Source organism: Ovis canadensis, chromosome 16 (genome assembly GCF_042477335.2).
Source record: "Ovis canadensis isolate MfBH-ARS-UI-01 breed Bighorn chromosome 16, ARS-UI_OviCan_v2, whole genome shotgun sequence".
Lineage (NCBI taxonomy): Eukaryota > Metazoa > Chordata > Mammalia > Artiodactyla > Bovidae > Ovis > Ovis canadensis.
The window spans coordinates 25,811,226-25,834,261 of record NC_091260.1 but is presented as its reverse complement, the minus strand read 5'-3'; the positions used below and the strand labels follow the sequence as shown (position 1 = coordinate 25,834,261).

The window sequence follows — 23,036 nt, the reverse complement described above, 5'->3', positions numbered from 1 at the left end:
GGCGATATAAGAGTCTTCCCCAGAGAAATTAATTATAATTCTACAAGCTGAAAAATTTTACTTCAGGTGAAAAATAAGTAGCAGAAGTTGATGAACCTTAAACAATAAATATGTGTATTTTATGCAGCTGCCACTAGTAATTAAGAAAAAATGACAAAATGGGAGGAACCCTAACTTCCTCGGTTATTCTGAGGGGTTACTGGTGCATTTACACAAATAGTAGGGATTATGGAGCATTTTGTTGAATGTCTATGACACATTGCCACCTTGTGGCTGCAAGCTTTGCTTTCAGTGTAAAAGCAGATTTTTTCATATTAAGTCTACATGTTATTTTGTCTTATTCCTAGCATTTAAACTTCCCTGAGAAAAGGAAAGACTCGCCACATAAGAATACATACAATACAAGGCAAGAGAATTGAAGAGAATGCCTCTTCTGTTCTTAGAAGAGGCAGGCTGAAGTACTGAGGGGTAGAAATTCACAATGTCTAGAACAAACTCTGCTGTGGGATTGGTGCATGGAAGAGAAAGGGAGAGAGAGAGGGAGAACAAGGTCAGCAATTCACCCCTTGTCAAGGGAATATGGTGTTCATTGTATTAAACTTTTTTGTTGTTGTAGATTTGCTTAAATTTCCCCAAAATATTGGCAGAAAAAAGAAAAAACAACTGGGATAGGCCTATAAACAGACCTAAGAAGGAGGCAGAATTGCATTACTGCATTGCATAATGGACTGATTGCATTTGGAACCCAGACTGGGTTCTGCATTTTCTAGTCACTGACATGTTACTGTCCAAGGTGCCCTTGCTACATTTCATCATCCATAAGGTTTAAGGGCAAAGTGTCTAAGACTAGACAGAAATTGGAGTGTCATTGGAGGCCCTCCTAAGTAGGACACCAATGAAATGAACAGCAAAATAACGATTATTTCCAGAAATACAGTCTGTAGTTCCTTTTCCCTGCTGGTCAGGGCAGATCCTGGAGTGGATGCAACGCTAGTTTGAGGACCTCTCGCTGAACTGCCAGGTAACAATGAAATGTACCGAAATACTGACTGGCAGTGAATTTCAGATGGTACTTGTTGACAAGTGCTTGAAATCCCATTGTTCTGTGTTATCAATGAGCACAGCTGAGTTTGGGGGAGAGTTGACATCATGTAATAGTTGAGCAAGCGTAATCTATGGTTGGATGGCATCACTGACTCAATTGACATGAGTTGAGTAAACTTCGGGAGTTGGCGATGGACAGGGAGGTCTGGCATGCTGCAGTCCATGGGGTCTCAAAGAGTTGGACACAACTGGGTAACTGAGCTGAACTGAATCTACTTCATCTCAACCAGCTTGAGAGGAGTAACTCATAGGCAAGGTCAGTTTTCTTTTTTGCCATGGTTTTGAATATGCTGCATTGCATAGTCAGACACATAGATGACTTCATCCCTGATTTATTTTTCCTATGAAAACATCCATGAGAGTCTTAATCTGAAAAACTCTGACGGGTATAAGCAGATGACCTTCTCTCTACCCAAGAAAACAAGACATATCTTAGTGAGTTCAGTTCAGTTCAGTTGCTCAGTCGTGTCCAACTCTTTGCGACCCCATGGACTACAGCACACCAGGCTTCCCTGTCCATCACCAACTCTTGGAGCTTACTCAAACTCATGTCCATCAAGTCAGTGATGCCATCCAACCATCTCATTGTCTGTTGGCCCCTTCTCCTGCCTTCATTCTTTCCCAGCATCAGGGTCTTTTCCAATGAGTCAGTTCTTCGCATCAGGTGGCCAAAGTATTGGAGTTTCAGCTTCAGCATCAGTCCTTCCAATGAATATTCAGGACTGATTTCCTTTAGGATAGACTGGTTGGATCTCCTTTCAGTCCAAGGGACTCTCAAGAGTCTTCTCCAACACCATAATTAAAAAGCATCAGTTCTTCAGCGCTCAGCTTTCTTTATTGTCCAGCTCTCACATCCATACATGACTACTGCAAAAACCATAGCTTTGACTAGACGGACCTTTGTTGGCAAAGTAATGTCTCTGCTTTTTATTTATTTATTTTATTATTATTATTATTATTTTAATTTTAAAATCTTTAATTCTTACATGCGTTCCCAAACATGAACCCCCCTCCCACCTCCCTCCCCATAACATCTCTCTGGGTCATCCCCATGCACCCGCCCCAAGCATGCTGTATCCTGCGTCAGACCTAGACTGGCGATTCAATTCTTACATGATAGTATACATGTTAGAATTCCCATTCTCCCAAATCATCCCACCCTCTCCCTCTCCCTCTGAGTCCAAAAGTCCGTTATACACATCTGTGTCTTTTTTCCTGTCTTGCATACAGGGTCGTCATTGCCATCTTCCTAAATTCCATATATATGTGTTAGTTTACTGTATTGGTGTTTTTCTTTCTGGCTTACTTCACTCTGTATAATTGGCTCCAGTTTCATCCATCTCATCAGAACTGATTCAAATGAATTCTTTTTAACGGCTGAGTAATACTCCATTGTGTATATGTACCACAGCTTTCTTATCCATTCATCTGCTGATGGACATCTAGGTTGTTTCCATGTCCTGGCTATTATAAACAGTGCTGTGATGAACATTGGGGTACATGTGTCTCTTTCAATTCTGGTTTCCTCGGTGTGTATGCCCAGCAGTGGGATTGCTGGGTCAAAGGGTAGTTCTATTTCCAGTCTTTTAAGGAATCTCCACACTGTTCTCCATAGTGGCTGTACTAGCTTGCATTCCCACCAACAGTGTAGGAGGGTTCCCTTTTCTCCACACCCTCTCCAGCATTTATTGCTTGCAGATTTTTGGATCGCAGCCATTCTGACTGGTGTGAAGTGGTACCTCATTGTGGTTTTGATTTGCATGTCTCTAATAATGAGTGATGTTGAGCATCTTTTCATGTGTGTGTTAGCCATCCGTATGTCTTCTTTGGAGAAATGTCTATTTAGTTCTTTGGCCCATTTTTTGATTATTTTTCTGGAATTGAGCTGCAGGGGTTGCTTGTATATTTTTAAGATTAGTTGTTTGTCAGTTGCTTCATTTGCTATTATTTTCTCCCATTCAGAAGTCTGTCTTTTCACCTTGCTTATATTTTCCTTTGTTGTGCAGAAGCTTTTAATTTTAATTAGATCCCATTTGTTTATTTTTGCTTTTATTTCCAGAATTCTGGGAGGTGGATCATAGAGGATCCTGCTGTGATTTATGTCTGAGAGTGTTTTGCCTATGTTCTCCTCTAGGAGTTTTATAGTTTCTGATCTTACATTTAGATCTTTAATCCATTTTGAGTTTATTTTTGTGTACGTGTCTCTGCTTTTTAATATGCTGTCTAGGTTGATTATCGCTTTCCTTCCAAGGAGCAAGCATCTTTTAATTTCATAATTGTGGCCCCACAAGAGACTGACCCAGACTTGCCCATGAGTGTCCAGGAGTCTCCAGCAGACATGTGGGTTGGCAGTGGCCTGCTGCAGGGTCCCAGGCACGGAGTGCAACCGTGTGTGCATGGGACCTTTGAAGGAGGTCACCATTATCTTCATTACCTCCACCATAGTTTGGCCTCAGGTCAAACAACAGGGAGGAAATATAGCCCTGCCCATCAACAGAAAATTGGATTAAAGATTGACTTGAGCATGGCCCCGCCCCTCAGAACAAGATCCAGTTTCTCCCTCAGCCAGTCTCTCCCATCAGGAAGCTTCCATAAGCCTCTTACCCTTCCCCATCTTCATGAAGAGGCCCTTAGAATGCCTGGCTTTGAACAATGCTCCTCAACTCTTTCTTGTTTTTAAATTTCTGTGAAGTTGACTCCTTTCTGTGGTGGTTGAGGTATCCATGAATATTTTTTGTAATTCATGTTCATTCTTAATACCTCGCTGAGAATATGAGACTCAGGAATATTTAGTGCTCAGAAATATTTTTGTCTTTAATAACTATCCAGACACAAATACATGCATGTGTACTTACTTGGAGGAAACCATTTAAAAACATAGGGCACTATTCAAGTATGAAAGGTTTCCTTGTAAAAGTGGGACAGATCTTGAAATAAGTTTCATGACACAAGGGATTCTTTTGTAGAAAGCTGTCTTTTGAAGTGACTTTGGTTTCTCTGACTCTTGTGACAGATTTTCTTTTAAGAAGCTATAAAGTGATCTAGGGATGTATTGATTTCTGCTAAGGGCTGTGGTGCTTAGAAATTTCCCTTCCCTACATATATTTGTGAGCACCAAAAGCTTGTGAATTTTTTTTTTTTTTTTGGTCAACAAGCGGAGAAGTGATCTATGGATTATCCCTAGAATCGATAGAGCAATATTCTTCTTTTTTTATGGGGGATCATGGCCCATGTTGTTGTTGTTCAATCACTAAGTCATGCCCAACTCTGCGACCCCTGGACTGCAGCATGCCAGACTTTGCTGTCCTTCACTATCTCCTAGAGTTTGCGCAAACTCATGTCCATTGAGTCAGTGATGCCATCCCACCATTTCATCCTCTGTTGTCCTCTTCTCCTCCTGCCTTCAGTCTTTCCCAGCATCAGGGTCTCTTTCTATGAGCTGGTTCTTTGCATCAGGTGGCCAAAGTATTGGAGCTTCAGCATTCAGTCCTTGGCACATGGAAGGACATATTTTACACAATGACTCGGGATACACACACCCCCATGTATAATGTATACAGTTCATGTAACAATTCTTTTCCTTCCTTCCTTGAACTCTGATCATTTCTGTTCTGTTGCACTAAAAAATACTAGTCACAAACTACTAACTTGATTTCATAACCCACTAATATACCATGGCCCACAGCTTGAAAAACACTATGGTAGAGGTTGTGCAGCCAGCCAGATACTCTTTCAGAGGGAAGACTCAACAGTGGAGCCCTGGAGTCTCTAAACCAGGGTTGGGAGAGAGGGATTTAGAGAAGGAAAAGAAGGATGTGTGCCTGTGGCTGGGGTCTTTCATTCAGATTGAAAGTGTCCCCAGCAAGTGATGCCACTGTCCTTCTCTCTGCAGCTTGATCACATATTATCCCCTCCACCCATGCCATTTCGGAAATGCAGCAACCCAGACGTGGCTCCTGGCCCTGGGAAGTCGCTGAAGTTTAAAAGACAGCTGAGTGAGGATGGAAGACAGCTGCGACGGGGGAGCCTGGGAGGTGCTCTGACTGGTGAGTTGTGTGAGTGGCCTGCTTAACAGATGAAATTGTGTTTAGACAGTACGGGTTTCCCTGCTGACTCAGATGGTAAAGAATCTACCTGAAATGTGGGAGACCCCGGTTTGATCCTTGGGTCAGGAAGATTCCCTGGAAAAGGGAATGGCAACCCACTCTAGTATTCTTGCCTGGAGAATCCCATGGATAGAGCAGCCTGGCAGAGAGTCGGATAGGACTGAACGACTAAATGACTTTCTAGTACAGTCAGCCCTCCATATCCTTGGGTTCTGAACCCATAGATTCAACCACCCGCAGATGAAAAAAAAAATATATATATATCTATATATACACATATATATGTGTATATATATGTAAAATTCTAGAAAGTTCCCTAAAGCAAAACTTGAGTTTGCTGTCTGCTGACGACTATTTACATTTACGTTGTATCAGGTATTATGAGTAACCTGAATGCGGCTTACATTATCCAGTAGGATGTGCATAGTTGATAAACAAATACTGTGCCATTTTATATACGGGACTTGAGCATCTGTGGACTTGGGTATCTGTGGGAGCTCTGGAACCAATCCCCGTGGACAGGTAGAGACGAGTGTAGAGGGTCCCCAGTGACGACAGAGTTCCATGTGTGAGAGTCAGCCCCTTGAGGGGGTGCCTGTCCCTCCACAGACCATGTGGCAAAATCTAATCCAATTCAGAGAGCAGTTAAACTGAGGATTAGATTAGTAAACTTTACTGAAGTGTAATTTACATATAAGTTGTATTCATTCTAAGTTCACATGTGGATGGGTTTAGCAAATTTATATACCAGAATATCTTGATTTTGGAGCTACAACAAAAATCAAGATATAAAACATTCCCTGCATTCCCTTCCCTGGGCCCAGGCCACTCTATCTCTGCTTTTGTCCATATTGATGGAATCATGTGGTACATGTTTTTTTGTGTCTGTCTGCTTTCGCTCAGTATGTTTTTAACATTCATCCATGTTGTTAGTGGAAAAAGAAATGGCAACCTTCTCCAGTATTCTTGCTTGGAGAATCCCGTGGACAGAGGAGCCTGGTGGACTACAGTCCATAGGGTCGCAAAGAGTCGACACGACTGAAGTGACTGAGGACGCATCATGCACATGTTATTAGTTGTATCAGTAGCCTATGTTGAATTTTATAAGAAACTGCCAAACGGTTTCCAAAATGATTTGTTTTTACTTTCCCACCACCGACAGGTGAGCTAATTACTCTGCATTCTTAACCACCTGTGGTATTGCTAGGCTTTTTAATTTTAGCCATTTTAGTGGGAAAGTAGTTCTATCACATTCTGGTTTTAATTTGTATTTTCTTGATGACTAAATGGTGTCAAACATCTTTTCATGTGTTGATTCTCTGCTCTGCTCTGCTCTGCTAAGTCACCTCAGTCGTGTCCAACTCTGCGGGACTCCATAGATGGCAGCCCACCAGGCTCCCCCTTCCCTGGGATTCTCTAGGCAAGAACACTGGAGTGGGTTGCCATTTCTTTCTCCAATGCATGAAAGTGAAAATTGAAAGTGAAGCTGCTCAGTCGTGTCTGATTCTTAGCGACCCCGTGGACTGCAGCCTACCAGGCTCCTCCCATGGGATTTTCCAGGCAAGAGTACTGGAGTGGGGTGCCATTGCCTTCTCTGCCATGTGTTGATTGGACATTCGTATTTTTCCTTTCGTGAAGTGCCGGTTCAGATCTTTCACCCATATTTTTCTTTCCCTGTTTTTGTGTTATTAAAATAAATTAATTGAAAAGCTACAATCCCTAAATCTATAAATGACTTTTATTGACTTGAAAGATAAATTAAAATTTTAAAAATTTAAATAACTTAAAGTATATTTTTAAAAAATGACTTGCCATATAAATGTTCATGCTATTATACTTAATTTTAAATCACTGAAGGTTAGATTTCTATTCATTCTGAGTGCTTTTTCCTCTAAATATAAATATTTTGGGGGAAACTTTATTGTTTTTGAAACTCTGACACAAAGTTTTCTCTACGAGTGACAGTCTTACCTGCCAGTTCATAAATGACCTCAAAAATAAATTGAGTTGTTTTTCTGGAACATTATGAATTTTCAGTTTTGGAGATGAAATTTCTGGGAACAAAAATGCTTCTATACCATGATCAGTCTAGAACATGTGACCCAGTGTGGGCACACTGCTGGGATCGAGGGTGAAGCTGACCTCAGACCAAGGGGAAAAAATTCAAAAAATGCTGTACTTCACTAACATTAAGAAAATGTTCACACTGGAGTTTTACTGATGTTCTTCTAATGCATATTAGGACATTTTTCTTGGCTTTCATTTCTATAAATGCACATTTTTTTAAAGTAGGATATCCTAAAGGTTTAGTATAACTCTTAGTGTTTTAGAGGGGGATATGGAATCTTAGAGCTTAAAAGATTCACATCTTGCTTACTAATTTCACTTAGGAAATTTACTTAACTTTGGTTAAACTACTTTTGACCAATAGGAGGGAAGGAGTAAGAGTTCTCTCCAATTTTTGCCAAAGCAGTTTGCTTAAAACTTTCAAATAATGCAAAAGCATTACAAATACATGACCTGAAATATGAAATTTGGCCTTTTGGGCTTCAAAAAAATACTGAACTTGATTCCAATTTTAACATAACAAATCTCAACAGCTCCAGTAATTCTAGCCTTATGTAATTTAGCTTGGTATAAAATTATTTTAGATAATTAAATCTTTGCTAAGGTAATTTTCAAAAATGTTCAGTGGGGGAAAAAATATTTAGTGATCCTTGAGAGAGCTTTAAAAAAATAAAAATCTCTTGAACATCAGCCCGTTTTAAAAAGACAGTCACTTGGAAATTATTTCAAAATATGAAGAAAAAACATTCTTAGTTGGTCTTTTAGATAGCTTTGTTGAGGATTTAAAGAATTAACATATGCAGAGCACTCAGCCTAGGGATGGTGGCTATTAGCGTTGTGTGCATAGTGAACTGAATTTAGAATCTATGCAGTTGATGGGTAGCTTGGGCTTGGGAACATCAGTTTGAAACCTTTATCACCTGAGTTTCCACTTTGTGTCAGGCACTATACTGCTGTCAGGTAGTAGAGCAGAGAGAAGAAAGATCATCTCTGATCATTAAGAAAAGTGGTTTCCACTAGTTTTAGGCAACTGTAAGTAATCACATATGATCTTCCCTTGGGGTAGATCTTGTTGCTAAACATAAATTAAATCAAACTGGTTTAGCCATCATAAGTTTGTGGTATTAGACTATCAGTTTCTGTAGCTTAAAGACCAGTCACCTTCCTACTGTTTACCTTTATTTTGTTTAACTTATTGTCTACCTTTGTTTTATTCCAAAGTTTGTTTTCTTTTAGGAGTTTTCTACTGCTTTCTTTGAAGCAAAGACTTTATGAAAGGCTAACTTTCACAAAGTCTGAAAATCTAGTTTGAAAATTTTGCTACCCAATTATCCTTTATAAGTTTCACTAAACTCTTAGGTTGTTGAGAAGAAGATCTGTGATCTTCCTCATCTATTCATCCCCAATGACAGCTAACATGAAGGATTTACTATGTGGCAGGCACAGTGGTTAGGGAATTACATTTATTGACCTACATCTCTGTGCTCTTATGAGGGAGGCAGTCTTATCCCCACTTTACAGGTGAGAACACTGAGGCACAGACAAGTTGAGTAAATTGCACAAGATCATGAAAAGGATGATGTCAAGACGTGAACCCAGGTTTTGTGGCTCATAGTCCGTGCTTGTAGCCACTACTCTGTGCCTTGCATAGCTGATACCCAATAGGTCTTTAATATATTCCAGCAGGATTGATTGGAGTAATTTTTTCCAATTAATTGGACAATTTTTGCTCAGTTTATATCTGGAGCTGACTCAATCTGTACAGATCTTGGTTTATTAATTACAAAAGTAAATTAAAAGTAGGCAATTAACACCGATACTGAAGCTTTAAAATTTACCTATTCCTTAACCCAGCCATTCTGTTCCTCAGATTTCATCACAAGGAAATAGTCATGAAAATGTGTAGAGAATTTGCCTTAGTTATGTTTAGAGAGCACCCTTAATAATAATAAAGATTGCAAACTATCTAAAATCTAGATATCTGGCAAAAGAATATTGGTGAAACATAATATGGCATACACATAAAGTGGAAAACAGCCATAAACTTATATCATGTTGCAAATAATATATTTTAACATTGAAAAAGACTCCATATATTTTTAATGTGAAATCTCATTATTGAACGGACTCATTATCTTTTCATAGGGCTTACTATAATTGTAATTAAATAATTATATTTTTAATGAGAGGGAGGAAAATAATTCCTATCTTCTAAAACGTTTTCTCAAACTGTGGTTCAATCCATGACTTACTTTTGCCCCTGAGGTTTTTTGTGGCATTAGGTGCTATACCGGTAGACAACAATGCTGCTGCTGCTGCTGCTGCTGCTGCTGCTGCTGCTGCTGCTGCTGCTAAGTCTCTTCAGTCATGTCCGACTCTGTGCGACCCCATAGATGGCAGCCCACCAGGCTCCCCCTTCCCCGGGATTCTCCAGGCAAGAACACTGAGTGGGTTGCCATTTCCTTCTCCAATGCATGAAAGTGAAAAGTGAGAGTGAAGTCACTCAGTCATGTCTGACTCTTAGTGACCCCATGGACTGCAGCCTTCCAGGCTCCTCCATCCATGGGATTTTCCAGGCAAGAGTACTGGAGTGGGGTGCCATTGCCTTCTCTGAACAATAATGCTGCATAACCACAAAATTTCACTGTAAAACAACAGTACATATTCCTTTCTTTCTCCCATGACTGCAGGTCAGCTGAGTTTTGGGTGATTTGGCCTGGACTCTGCTGGGATTGCTTCCTGGGGACAGCCTAGGTCAAGATCTGCTCCACATGTCTCTCCTCTTCCTTGAACCAGCAGCTACCCAAAATACTATGTTCTCCTTCTAAAAGATGAGAGCAAGGACGTGTGTACCCACCTGCACAGGCAGATTTCAAGTCTTTTCTGGCGCCATGTCTGCTAACTTTCTATTGGCCAGAGCAAGTCACACGATTAGGGCCTGCATCAAGGGTCAGAAGCATGCCCTACCCACCATGACACCTTGGCAAAGATGCAGACACATAACACAGTTGGGGAGAAATAAAGAATTGGCACCAGTAATTCAGTCTGCCATAGTTAGCCTTCCTCTCTTTTTAAACACCATCTTTTAGAATATTTACATTTACCTATTTTTCAATTAAGAAAGTATTATGTGTTCATTGTGGACAGTTTAGAAAATACAGAGCAACATAAAGGAAAAAACTGTAAGGCCATAACGCTACCATGCAGACACCCTTGATTGAACTTTTGACATTATCTTCCCCAGCTAAAGCTTTGAATGACTTGAGTGGTAGATCAGAAGAAAAAACAACCAGTACCTTTTATGCAGGGCTGGCATTTCAACAACGGACCTAGAGTTTACCATGCCCATCACTGCCTGCAATTTTTTTTTTTTTTTAGTCTGCTGATGTTTTATATCTTCATGGCCCACAGCTTGCTAAATAGGCACCCAGAAGCATCATGTAAACACTGACTGAGCTTTGGAGCCCCCTGATGAGGAAAAGAAGCATTATTCAAATTGTTATACAGATTCTTAAACCTGAGCATGACGAAGTGGTGATGTGCCTGACAGTTCACAGCAAGAAAGCCACAGAATGAAGGGCAGAACCTCAGAATTTTGACTCCTGGCTTTTTGCTATGCAGATAATTGCCCTAAATCCTAGTCCTGCATTCCATAGCTGTGATGTCTGTGTGTTGCAGCCTTAACGGGCAGAAAATGAGGGAAGACTTCTCTCTCTTATGCAGAGTTGTGTTTTTTGAAACATAACTTAGGTTGTTTGGAATATAAAACCAAGAGGAATCTGTGCATGTGTGTCCTGTGCACGTTATAATGTCAACTTTGTAGACAGTATAAATGAAAACTCCTAAAACCGTTAGCATCACTGTATTCTATCTAGGGGAAAAACTGAGAGATTTTTCCTGCTTGGACTGTGGAAATGAGTTGAAGGTAACATCTGAAAATTCAAAAAAAAGGCATTTCAGAATGAGTTTTAGTTTAAGAGGGAAGGGAAAAATAAATCATACAATCCCAGAGAACATTCTTTCCTATAAAATTAACCTGAAAGACATTCTCTTCCAAGTGCTATATAGGGTTTAATGGGTTTCTCGTCCTAAAGGCCTCCTTAGCTTAGTGGGCAAGTCTGAGAAAATTTAGATAAAAGCACATTTACATAAAACATAGCTATGTTGTATGTAGCCTTGCTGTTGTTTAGTCTGTCACTAAGTCCAGTCCAGCTCTTCACAGCCCCATGGACTGTATCAGACTCCTCTGTCTGTGGGATTTTCCCAGGCAGGAATACTGGAGTGGGTTGCCATTTCCTTCTCCAGGGGATCTTCCTGACCCAGGGATTGAGCCCACATCTCCTGCACTGGCAACCAGTTCGTTGCCTCTGAGCCACAGGGAAGCCCAGGTAGCCTTAGTATTCAGGAAGCATTGCATCTGAACAATCTCCTATGTGCTCTGAATTTCTTCATCTTTGTAATGCCGTCGAAAGAATGCCTATGTACAAATGGTGTATGTTAGGATAATACCACATGCTACAGCAAGCAAACCAAGGGGTTTCTGGGGCTTAACACAGTAGTCATATATTTCTAGCTCATATAAGTGCTTTCTCCTCTTGATGAGTTCATGCTCATTTGCTCAGTTGTGCCTAACTTTGTGCAACCCCTATGGACTGTAGCCCACCAGTCTCCTCTGTCCATGGGATTTTCCAGGCAAGAATACTGGAGTGGGTTGCCATTTCCTCCTCCAGGGCATCTTCCTGACCCAGGGATTGAACCCATGTCTTTTGCATCTCCTGCATTGGCAGGTGGATTCTTTACCGCCATGCCACCTGGAAGCACCTGATGAGTCAGGGTCCTACATTCCTTCCACCTTCTGCTTGGTTTCTTCTTTTATGGCCTTGAGATACTCTGTTTCTAGCTGGTGGAAGTGGAACAAAAGAGAAGAAAAACCTTTCTGACTTTTTAGAAGTCCCATCCTGGAAGAGACACACTGGATTTCCATTCCCATTCATTTAACAAGCTCCCCTTGCATAGGCAGAGCCAAATTCAAATTCAGATTCAGTCGTATCTGACTCTGTGACTCTTTGTAGCCTGCCAGGCTCCTTGCCCATGGAATTCTCCAGGTAAGAATACTGGAGTGGGTTGCCATTCCCTCCTCTAGGGGATCTTCCCCACCCAGGGGTTGAACTCAGGTCTCCTGCATTGCAGACAGATTCTTTACAGTCTGAACCACCAGGGAAGCCTGGGCTATTTGAGGCTAGTACTGGAATTAGAGGAGTGCTAGAGACTATGGACCCTGCTGGAACTGTTGTCTCCAAGGCCAGCTACACAAGAGGCAGGGGAGACTGAGAAATGGATTTTAATAAAGAAATTGAGTGTGATTAACTTAGTTTTCAGTACATTAGGTCTGAAATGCCTATGAGGCACGTTAAATTGGAATGTCTGGAGAGGACTGTGCAGTAACAGAAGTGGAGAGTCATATGTTGATGAAGTGTGGATAAAACCTGGAGCGAATGAGCTCAGGAGCAAATGGCAATGAAGGACCTCGAGGTAGCCAGTGTGTTGATGAGAGTGCAGATGGCTCTTTTGAGAAGTTGCACAGTGTAAGTGACTAGAAGAAACGGGTGTGACCTGGAAGGATATGAGGGGCCAGAGGGGGCCATCTTGATGTGGGAACCAGGCAAGTGTGTTTGTAAGGTGTTGAGAATGATTCAGAAGAGACGACAGCTGGAGAGGTGAAGTGCTGTGAAAGCACCCGGCAGGGCATCCGGAGCACGTGCAAGACGGCTGGCCTTTGTAGAGAGAGAGGCGCTTCCTTCATCATCATAGGAGGAAGGAGGAGAAAATGGATGCAAAAGCAGGTAGTTTAGGTACATCCATACCATGAAATGGGCTTCCCTGATGGTTTAGATGGTAAAGAATCAGACTGCGATACAAAAGACCTGGATTCGATCCCTGGGTTGGGAAGATACCCTGGAGGAGCACATGGCAACCAGTATTCTTGCCTGGAGAATTCCCATGGACAGAGGAGCCTGGCAGGCTACAGTCCATGGGGTCAAAAAGAATCCTATGCAACTGAGCGGCTAAGCACAGCACACATACCATGAAATACTACACAGCAATAAAAAGGAACAAACTACCAATTATTTACTGAAAAAAACACACAACCTGAAAGTTGAGAATGCTATTTTATTCAGCGGACTTGCTGAGGACTTAAACCAGCCTCTCAGACTACTCCAAAGAGGTAACGAAGAAGCCAGAAACAGTTTTTGGAAACAACAACAACAAAATCAGGTAGCAGAGACATCAAAAGATTAGTGTTAATTCCAGAAAAGCGCACATCTCAAGTTAATGCATTTGGCACTTGTCTGTGTCAGGGAAGATGCAAGATTCTGGGCTCACTGAAATTATTCCTTTGATGTGCACCTTAACTGTCTAGGGCCAGTATCCCCTTCTCCATCCTGAATTCCCTCAGGGAGCACAGGTGGACAGCAGCTGCAGTGGCAGCTGGCTTGATGTCTGTAATCCTTCGTTTACTGATATGGAAGGTGACATTCTTCCTCCACGTGACGTATGTGACAACCTGGGTGAATCTCCAGAGAATCATGCTGAGTTTAAAAAAGAAAAAGTGGAAGAAGGAAATGGCAGTCCACTCTAGTATTCTTGCCTGGAAGATACCATGGACAGAAGAGCTGGGACGGCTGCAACCCGTGGGGTCACGTGACTGAGCACACGCGCATGAGAGGGGTAGAGGAAGAAGGGTTGGTAGCAATAAACAGAGATAGAACTAAAAAAAAAAAAAGAGGTTACATGCTGTGTAATTTTATTTCTATACAATATTCTTGAAATCGCAAAATTGTAGTAGTAGAGAACCGATTACCAATTAGAGGCTGTTGAGACTTGAGCAGGTCATGGGAGGGTGTGGCTATGAACTGGCAACATGAGGAATTCTGCAGAGGTGAAGACATTCTATTTCTTGACTGTATCAATGTCATTATCCTGGCTGTGATTGTACACCACAGTTTTGTAAGATGTTACCATTTTTTAAACTGGGGTGTAGTTGCTTTACATACAGTCTGCTAGTTTCTGCTGTACAAGGAAGTGAATCAGCTATGTGTATACATATATCCCTCCTTGGACCTCCCTCCCAGCCCTTTAGATCATCACAGAGCATGGAGCTGAGCTCTCTGGGATTTACAGTAACTTCTCACTACTCTCAATTTCACATATTTGCAGGGCAGGCATAGAGATGTTACTGTTGAGGGAAACTGTTGTAAAGACTATCTGGGATCTCTCTGCATTATTTCTTACAACTGCATGTGAACCTACAGTTATTTCAAATTAGCTTTAATTTTAAAATATGTCCTTTCCAGATAAGTGATTTTAATAAATTTTCTTTTCATAAAAAGCAGGTAGTTTACTTGATTTAGCGGCTTTACTTCTCAGTGCCTGATGAGATATCTGGGTGGGTTTGGGGCGGGTTATATGGGAACTGACAAGAGAAGCAATCTGAAATGGTCTCAGAGAATAGGAAGGGGAGCTATAAATGAAGCAGGATTTCTCGGAAGCACTGGCAGCCCATATAAGGTCTTCAGTCATGAAAGTGAAGTCTGTGTACATTTGAGGCAAAGTTTAAGGCACCAGGGAAATTTGTGAACTGGGAACATAGTCCCACACAACATTGCAGAGAGGCCTGGGGCATGGTCACCCAGGAGAGCCGTGGGGAGGGTGGAGGGAGCCAAGCTGTGTAAGAGTCAGGGAGGGGAGTTTTGCTGCCCAGCGTGGGATTTTCCAGGGGTAGAGCCAAAGCCCACGGGAGCTTGTGTGATAGTGTTGCAGACTGAGCAGTGGGTAGGCTGTTCAACTTAACCAGCCTGTGAAGGATGACCGGTATGTTAATAGGCTAAAATCTGGCAAGTTTTAAAATGTTTTAAGGGCAAAAGTCTTTACCGTTGTTGTGAATGATGTTCTCATGATGCTCTTGATTTGCGCTCTTGGCCGTTGGCCAACAGGAAAAGGAACCCAGATAATTCATACTTAAGATTATAGTGGCTTAAAAACATCCCGCTTCTGTTTGTTTTACTATTTCTCAATACTTACACATTTTCTACTTAGAGGGCATAGAACTGGGGGCTGGGATTCTCTTCAGTTGCTTTAGTGCTCTGTTTTAGAGCTTGTAACATTGTGTACTTCATCAACAATGGTTTATGAAGCTGGAGAGTATCTCTAACTATTTCTCTGAGTCACTGAGCAATCAAAAAGCAAATCCATTAGCATCTTCTTTTTCGTGAGGGTGCATGACTCTCAGTAGCCTTTACAAATCACTTGCTGGTAGTTCCATTTTTGGTTTCTTAAGGAACCTCCATTCTGTCCTGTATAGTGGGATGAGGGTGGGTAGGAGGGAGGGAGGTCTAAGAGGGAGGGGATGTATATACGTATAGCTGATTACATATAGCTATATACATATAGCTGATTCACGGCATTGTGCAGCAGAAACTAACACAGCATTGTAAAGCAATTATACTCTTTTTAAAAAACAAACAAACCAAAAATCACTGCTCTCTTCACTGCCCATGTCAGTTTGTCTGGATATTTTATTTTCTATCTAGGTGTTCTAATTGGAAGACGGTGATTTTGGTGTATGTTTGTGTTTGCAGTCTCTCCATATCAGAGTAGGAAGCTCTCCTGAGACTCCCACTTAATGGGGCACACAGCTGTTAGCACACTCCTTTGGCAGAAGCTGCCTCCCAGTGGCTGGCTGTCAGGGGCCTTCTGCTGCAGCTCATCATCCATGCAGATGGCCTACCCATGAGTCATTGCTCCTAGTGATGGGGTGGGGGCGGGGGGAGTATCACGTGGCAGGTCCCAAGTCCTGCTTAGGGTCCCCATAGCAATTTATCTCTCTTCCAGTCTCCCTCCCAGTTATCTGTTTCTTTTTCTTCCTATCTCTCCCCATTATTTCTTGTGTTCAAGTGTGATTCTATAAATAATGGACTTTGGTTATTCCTGCTACCTGGGGGTTGCCAAGCGGCCTCCTTGTTCAGAGCCAGGCTGCAGAGTCCTATTTGAGGCTCAGTTTTCTCCCCCAGACATTTTGCACCGTTGACGGCATCACAGGAAGTGATGTCAGGCATGAGAGGAGAACCGAAGGAAGAGCCTACATGAGGACTTGAGGGCTCAAATGTGTTGCTCGTATACCGAGAGTCAGATGAGAGGCTGAGCTATTTGCTTTAATGTGTGCAGGAACTCTGGAGAGGACTGGCAGCCCTGCTCCATCAGCAAATCCAGCTCTTCAGAAGTCCTTTGTCCAGTTCTGTACCAGATAGAGTTTGAAGGACTTAAAATTAGTCCCAAGTGTTAAGAACAGATTGTTGCCAGAAGATCTGATTTCTCTTAAGTTTCTTGAAGTGCCTTCTGTGAGGCAAAAAGTAGCTTGGGCCTTAAATCATTGTGACATAGAATTCCAAGACTGCTAGCGTAGGAGCATCAGTTGCATACTGAGATAGAGCTAAACTGTGATCACCTGCAGAATGTCATTCTGGACCTTCCTGGGTATGTCAGATGTGATCAAAAACAGTGACCGAAATTCTTCAAAGTAACCCCAAAGAAGAGAGTGCCTAGTGGTCATTTAAAGTTTTTGCTGGTGTTATTTTAAAGGTTGTATGTGTCCAAATGTATTTATATAAGGAAGTTCTCTATACCAATTAGACTAATGAAGAAACTTAACAGAAACTAACCCAAGATGTATGAACTAGGTTTCCCAAAGCTGTTTATCTCTCTCCCAATTCCTCTCCCCATTTTCGCTCTCTGTCTTTCCCCCTTATTTCTTATAGTCAAATGTGATTCTGTAAATGATAGACTTTGGTTATTCCTGATTGAAAAACTGAATTTATTGAATCCATATATTAAAAATTTAAGTTGCTTGTTCTTAAAATTTTTTCTAGAATAGAAAATTGATTTCAGGTTTTTTATTGAGGTATTAAATTTTTTGAAGGGGCATAATCATATTCCCTTTTTTCTCCCCAGTTTTTTTTTCTCTTTTTTTTTCAGTGCTTCCCTGAGAATCTGTTTAACTGATAGGGTGGACTGAGGCCTGGGCATGGCTGGACATGGTTTTCCTCTCCTTCATGCTCTGTGTACTTGTAGGTTCTGAGAAGCGTGCCGATTCCAAGTTTGGAATATATACAGTTGGAATACGCACACACACACACACACACACACACACACACACACACAACTTGGATATATATACAGTTTTGTATGTATATTGTTTTCAAAAGGGGAAGCAATTTTAGACCCCTGTGACTCTTCAGCATATATGAAAATCACAGAAGTTGAATGAATTGTATCACAGTTAAGAATATGAAATCATGAATTTAAATAATGGAAAATTAGTACTGATTATTAAATCCCACATACAGCACTCTGAGTCAGGGGGAGGTAAGGTTGGGGAAGGCAAGGAAATGGTGGGTGCTGCCATTTCCCGCCACACTGGCACCCAGGTGTGAAGTTGACTCTTGCGGTGATGCTTTCTTATACACAGTCTAACTGCAGTACCACTGCACACAGGGGCATGTGGGTGCTAACTGCGCATGTGCTGGAATCAGTAGATTAGGCCACAGATAAGACCTCTGGAAAACACAGACATGGTAGTTGGCTATAATGCAATAGTGACTAGGGGAGACACAGATATGAAGGAGAATGGAGTGCATGACTCACATTGAACGGGGTGTAAAGATGGGGAAGCAAGTGACTTGTCTGGCTGGGGATAGTGTCTCAACGTCTGTGCTAATTTTTCAAGGTGTGATGAGAAGGGCCTGAAATGGGGATCTGAGGCTTAGATTCTTGTCCCAGGTCAACTGCTCAGTAGCTGTGCCTACATTTCTGGTTCTCAGTCTTCTCCTTTGTAAAATAAGCACATTGAACCAGATATCTTCAAGGTCCCTTGAAGTTTAAGTAGTAAATGCCTTCAGCTCGTGAGATGAGGAGTAGCGGGAGTCTTTGCAGACACTGGCTTGCTTCATTTTCTCACTTCGCACTTACATCCTGGCTCCACTGTTGAGCGGGGAAGCCCGCCTGCTTCCCTGGGTGGCGGTTATGTTCTGTCCTGTGAGACTGAGCTCACCAGGCCATCCATCTCCTGTTTAAAACTCATTTTCATGGGCTAATCAAAGATCAGGAATGTAGACTTATTTTTGACTTCCTGGATGGAAACTGAAAATGAAGCTGGCTTTTTGTCATCTCCACAGGAACAAGAGTAGGCAAAGAAATGCAGATGCCACCAACCGGGATGTTTAAAGATGGATAAAAATTAGTGTTTCTGATGTATTAATGACCCTGGTGGTGGTAGCCTGCATTTGTCATTATCACGCTCTGTTGTCATTCAAGTACTTAATCAATGCATATTGTCAGGGCTAAATTCATTTTCTTGTGTCTGCCTAGCCAGATCATTTCTCTGGTTTTTGACAGTACTGTCTCAGGCCCCTGCATCCCACCAAGCACGGCCTGAAGGGACAGCTGAAAGTAAGCCTCCTGGTTTTTTAACTCCTTGCTGACTTGATCCCTGGGGGGTGAAACTTTTGAAAAGAGAAAACAGTACCATTTAAAAGTCTGTTTCTCTTTTTCTGAATAAGAACAGAGTCATGACCATTGTGTAAATCATTACCACTGCATCAAATTAGGCTTGAAGAAGAGTTTAAGGTCCCTTAACTCCCAGTTCACAAGTCCCTGTAAAGGAGACTTAGGCATTCACATGCACACGTGTACACACAGCACTGCATCCTTAGTTTTTATTTAGTGTTGCATAATGTAAGATGCACCTGCAGTTTTGCCCCAAAGTACTCTAGACAACAGTGAGAATTACATAGGCCATTGCCCTTTTATTAAAACCTCAGAAACAAATTGCTCCCAGCTCAGAACAAGGAAAAGGAGGTTAACTTGGTTTGATAAATTTGAATTATTTCTTTTGCTGAGTAGTGAGAGTTGGGTTTCTTACTGTGCTTCTCTCTTTAGTTTGGTTGCCAGGAATCTCAGTGCAAAGTATTTTTATTGTTTTGTTTTCACTCCATTTTGGTAGCTTTTGTCTGCACTGGTATGTATAAATAACAGAAAAATAATGGTAGGTGATACATGCACAGACCCGGAGCAATGAGACCCCCATCTCCAGTGTACAAAACAGGAAGATGAAGTTCACAATTCTCTGTTACATTCACATTCCATTTTGAACCCCTTCAATCACTTTTGCAGCCACACTTTCACTCTGTCTTTCCTGTTACCATCTTACATTGTTCTTTTCTTCCAGGATGGATCACTTTTAACTTTCTTTTATTTGTGTACCTATCGTCCCTTTTACTACTTAATAGATTCCTCTTTCTGTACCCTCATAAAAAGCCTCCTGTATTGCCAATGCTAAGTGCTCAGGAAATAGGGTCACCAGATAAAATAGGTGACATTCAGTTAAATTTTAATTTCAGAGAGACAAGGAATAATCTTTTTAGCACAGAGGTGGCCAATGTAACATTTGGAGTATGCATATTCAGATTTATTTGAATTGCAATTTATTTAGGCATCCTATATTTTTCTAAAATCTGGTAACTCTATCAGTAACTACAGCAAGGGTCTGTACTGAGGCTTTTATGAGAGATGTTGTCTCATAGGTACATGCATGGTAGAAGGGGCAAGAGGCTGGGGCCTTACACACAGACCTTGGTACTCTATCCTTTCTCATGCCCCACTTCCCTTCCTTCATTTGGAGACAGGTCACTTGGAGACAGGACCAGCTTTGTAGACACCCATAAGTAGATCTGATGTATCAGTGTGAAAGTCTGTGTGTATATGCCCGCTGCCAATCTTTCAGCAGTCACAGTGTTCTCTGTGAACTCCAACAGTAGGAAGTTAAATGCATTTAATGACTGACTGGAAGAAAATGATCAGGCTCTCAGTCTTGAGAGATGACAATTTGGAGGATGATTGGAACAACCAGATGGCTACCTGAGCCCCAGAGCACAGATTTCCTCATAAGCATGACTGAATTCCCTAAAAAGGAATGTTAAATAGCCTAGTGATACTGTTACTTTAAGACATGAAGCACCGACCCTGGAATTCAGGGCTGAATTCACCTGAAGTTCATAATGTCACCTGAACTTTCAAAAGTCAGGGGCTAAATAATTGACTAGAAATAGAAAGCCTGAATTCCACCCCTACACTGGTCATTAATTTCCAAGCAGTGCTGGAAGCATTCATGAGGCTAATCCTGGCTTAAATTTCTCTCTTCTTAAAAACAAGGGCAATGCCATATTTCGCAAGGCACTAAGTGACTTGTTAGAATTTAATTCGGGGTGCAGGGCTATAGTTTGGATAACCGTGTTTCCTAAATCCTATCGCTTTTAAACCAGGTAGAATAGACATTAACTTTCCTAGTAGGGGTTATAGAGTCCAGGGGTCCCCAGCTTCCAGGATCTAAAGCCTGATGATTGGAGGTGGAGCTGATGTGATAATAATAGGAATGAAGTACACAGTAAATATAATGCACTTGAATCATCTCAAAACCATCTCCCCCCACTTCACACCAGTCTGTGGAAAAGTTGTCTTCCTCAAAACCAGTCCCTGGTACCAAATAGGTTGGGGAAGACTGATTAGTCCTTGATTGAGATCTCCCATCCCAGAAACAGGGCATTTTAATAAATTGTCATTTGAAAGTGCTGGAAGAGACTATGCAGTATTTGGGGGGAAATTTTACAGTTGTTTCTTAGATTTTCTGTTTATTCATTAACCAGTATCAACAAAGATTTCTTAAGACAAGAATACTATATTCTTTAGGAAGCATACACAGACATTCAGGAGGAAGAATTTGAATTCTGTTTGGGACAAAAACCAACATAAAACTAGAAACTGTTCCAAAGAAATACATTTGGAAATACACTGGTGAGTGAATTAGATTGGATATAAATGTTTCCTTGTAAAAATATAGAACTTGTTAGGAAATTTGGACTCATCTGGAAGTTTTTGCTTAGATTGTCATATGGAGTTTATTTTCTCTCTGTGGCTGCCTTTGTTCTTTTTGTTTCTCTTGGAAAGCTCTCGATGCCCAGTTCCTCCTTGGCCTCTGTCGTAACTGTTTAGAGGTAGAGCAGTTGTCAGAATGTTTACCATCTCAGGATGCCAGTGACATTTGGGTGTGTCAATCAAAGCATCCTAGCATGCAAAGGAATGTTACTGAGTAGGATTCTTAATTTCTCCAAAAAGTAAGTTACTGACTACAAATTGTTCTCATGTGTACTCAGGTTCATCAGTTTGCTTTGGAAACAGACAGTATTTTGTGGTGGTGTCAGATCCTTTTGGAGAAGGGTTTTAGAAGAGAAAATCAAAGCCAGGAGAAGTGACATTATGTTTTTGTATCATTTTAATGCTGCTGAGCCTTTTTACTATTGTTATGGTTACAAAACAAACAGCTGAACCATATTTGCATATTTGAGGCAATGTTGTTCAGTTGCATCCGCTTCTTTGCAGCCCCATAGATTGCAGGCTTCCCTGTCCTTCACCATCTCCTGGAGTTTGCCCAAACTCGTGTCCATTGAATTGGTGATGCCATCCTCTATCGTCCCCTTCTCTTCCTGCCTTCAGTCTTTCCCAGCATCAGGGTCTTTTCCTATTTGAGGCAATAGGGATTTAAACAAAGATGGAAAAATCTTTACCTTGGGAGAAATAGAAATGAGAGACAGAATGGAGAGTTAATATGCACAGACATAAGTATGTGATCCTGTAAAAAGTTTAGTAGGTTCTGTGTACTAGGTGCAATGTGGGACTACAAAGACGGATGAGATATGGTTCCAGCTGACACTGAGTTTCCAGGGGAGGGAAGCATATTGTGTACAGAAATAAAGGGCATTCTATACACAGGCAGCCCCATAGAAGCAGGCGGCTGATGGGGGAAGGTAAGGCTAGAAGTGCCCCGGTTGTGGATTCAATGCCAATAATACCAAAATGGGTAAAGCATCTTGGAGGGGACCCGAGCCAGCACTGAACACATACTGTGTGTGTTCAACACCGCACTGGGCACTTGACACGTGTTACCTACAATCATCCCCACCTGAGGGCTGGACAGGGAAGCTCAGAGAGGGAAAGTCATTCATCAAGGGTTTCCAACGAATAAATGGTGAAACCAGGGTGCAAATCCCTGTCTGACTGGTTTCCCATTCTGTGCTCTTGAGCTCACTTGGTGAATGAAATAAGAGCCACGTATCCCAAAGGGCCCTGAGCTGGAGACAATTTGATCCAGTTTGAGGATGACACTGAGGAGGAGTGCCCTTCACAGGAAGAGTTGTTTAGCAACGGAAAGTAGAGAGGGTAATAAGCCACTGTTTATTGTGGGCCTTCTGTTTGCCAGATGGTATAACAGGCTCTCAATTCACATTCTGTGTCCTCACAGTCACCCCAAGATGTTGGTCAGTCATCTCCATTTTAAAGAGCATTTATGGCAAATTGAGGCTTAAGAAGTTAACAAGGTCATGCAGCTGCTGTACGGCAGTAGTCAGGCTTTGAATTTTAGATTTGAGCTTTATGACTGGGGCCAAAGGCTAGTGGATTTGAATTCAGCTGTTTCATTTCATGAGTTTAAAACCTGAAAGTACAGTTGACCCTCAAACAGTGAAGTGGTTGAGGATGCCAACCCTCTGCAAAGTCAAAAATCCTCATGCAACTTAAAGCCAACAGTCTCTGACTATGGTTCCCTCCAGCCATGGTTCCATATCTGCAGATTGAACCCTTCACAGTTTGGGC

General features: G+C 41.6%; 1 protein-coding gene across 4 annotated transcripts in view; it reads left to right on the top strand.

The window, feature by feature from the left end:
- MAST4 (microtubule associated serine/threonine kinase family member 4) overlaps nucleotides 1-23,036 on the top strand; it is a 618,638-nt gene that overhangs the window by 178,863 nt on the left and 416,739 nt on the right. For all 4 annotated transcript variants that reach the window (XM_069556213.1, XM_069556212.1, XM_069556211.1 and 1 more), the window contains exon 2: nucleotides 4,997-5,150. In XM_069556213.1, coding sequence (XP_069412314.1) covers nucleotides 4,997-5,150 — 154 coding nt within the window. The remainder of the gene's footprint in view (nucleotides 1-4,996; nucleotides 5,151-23,036) is intronic.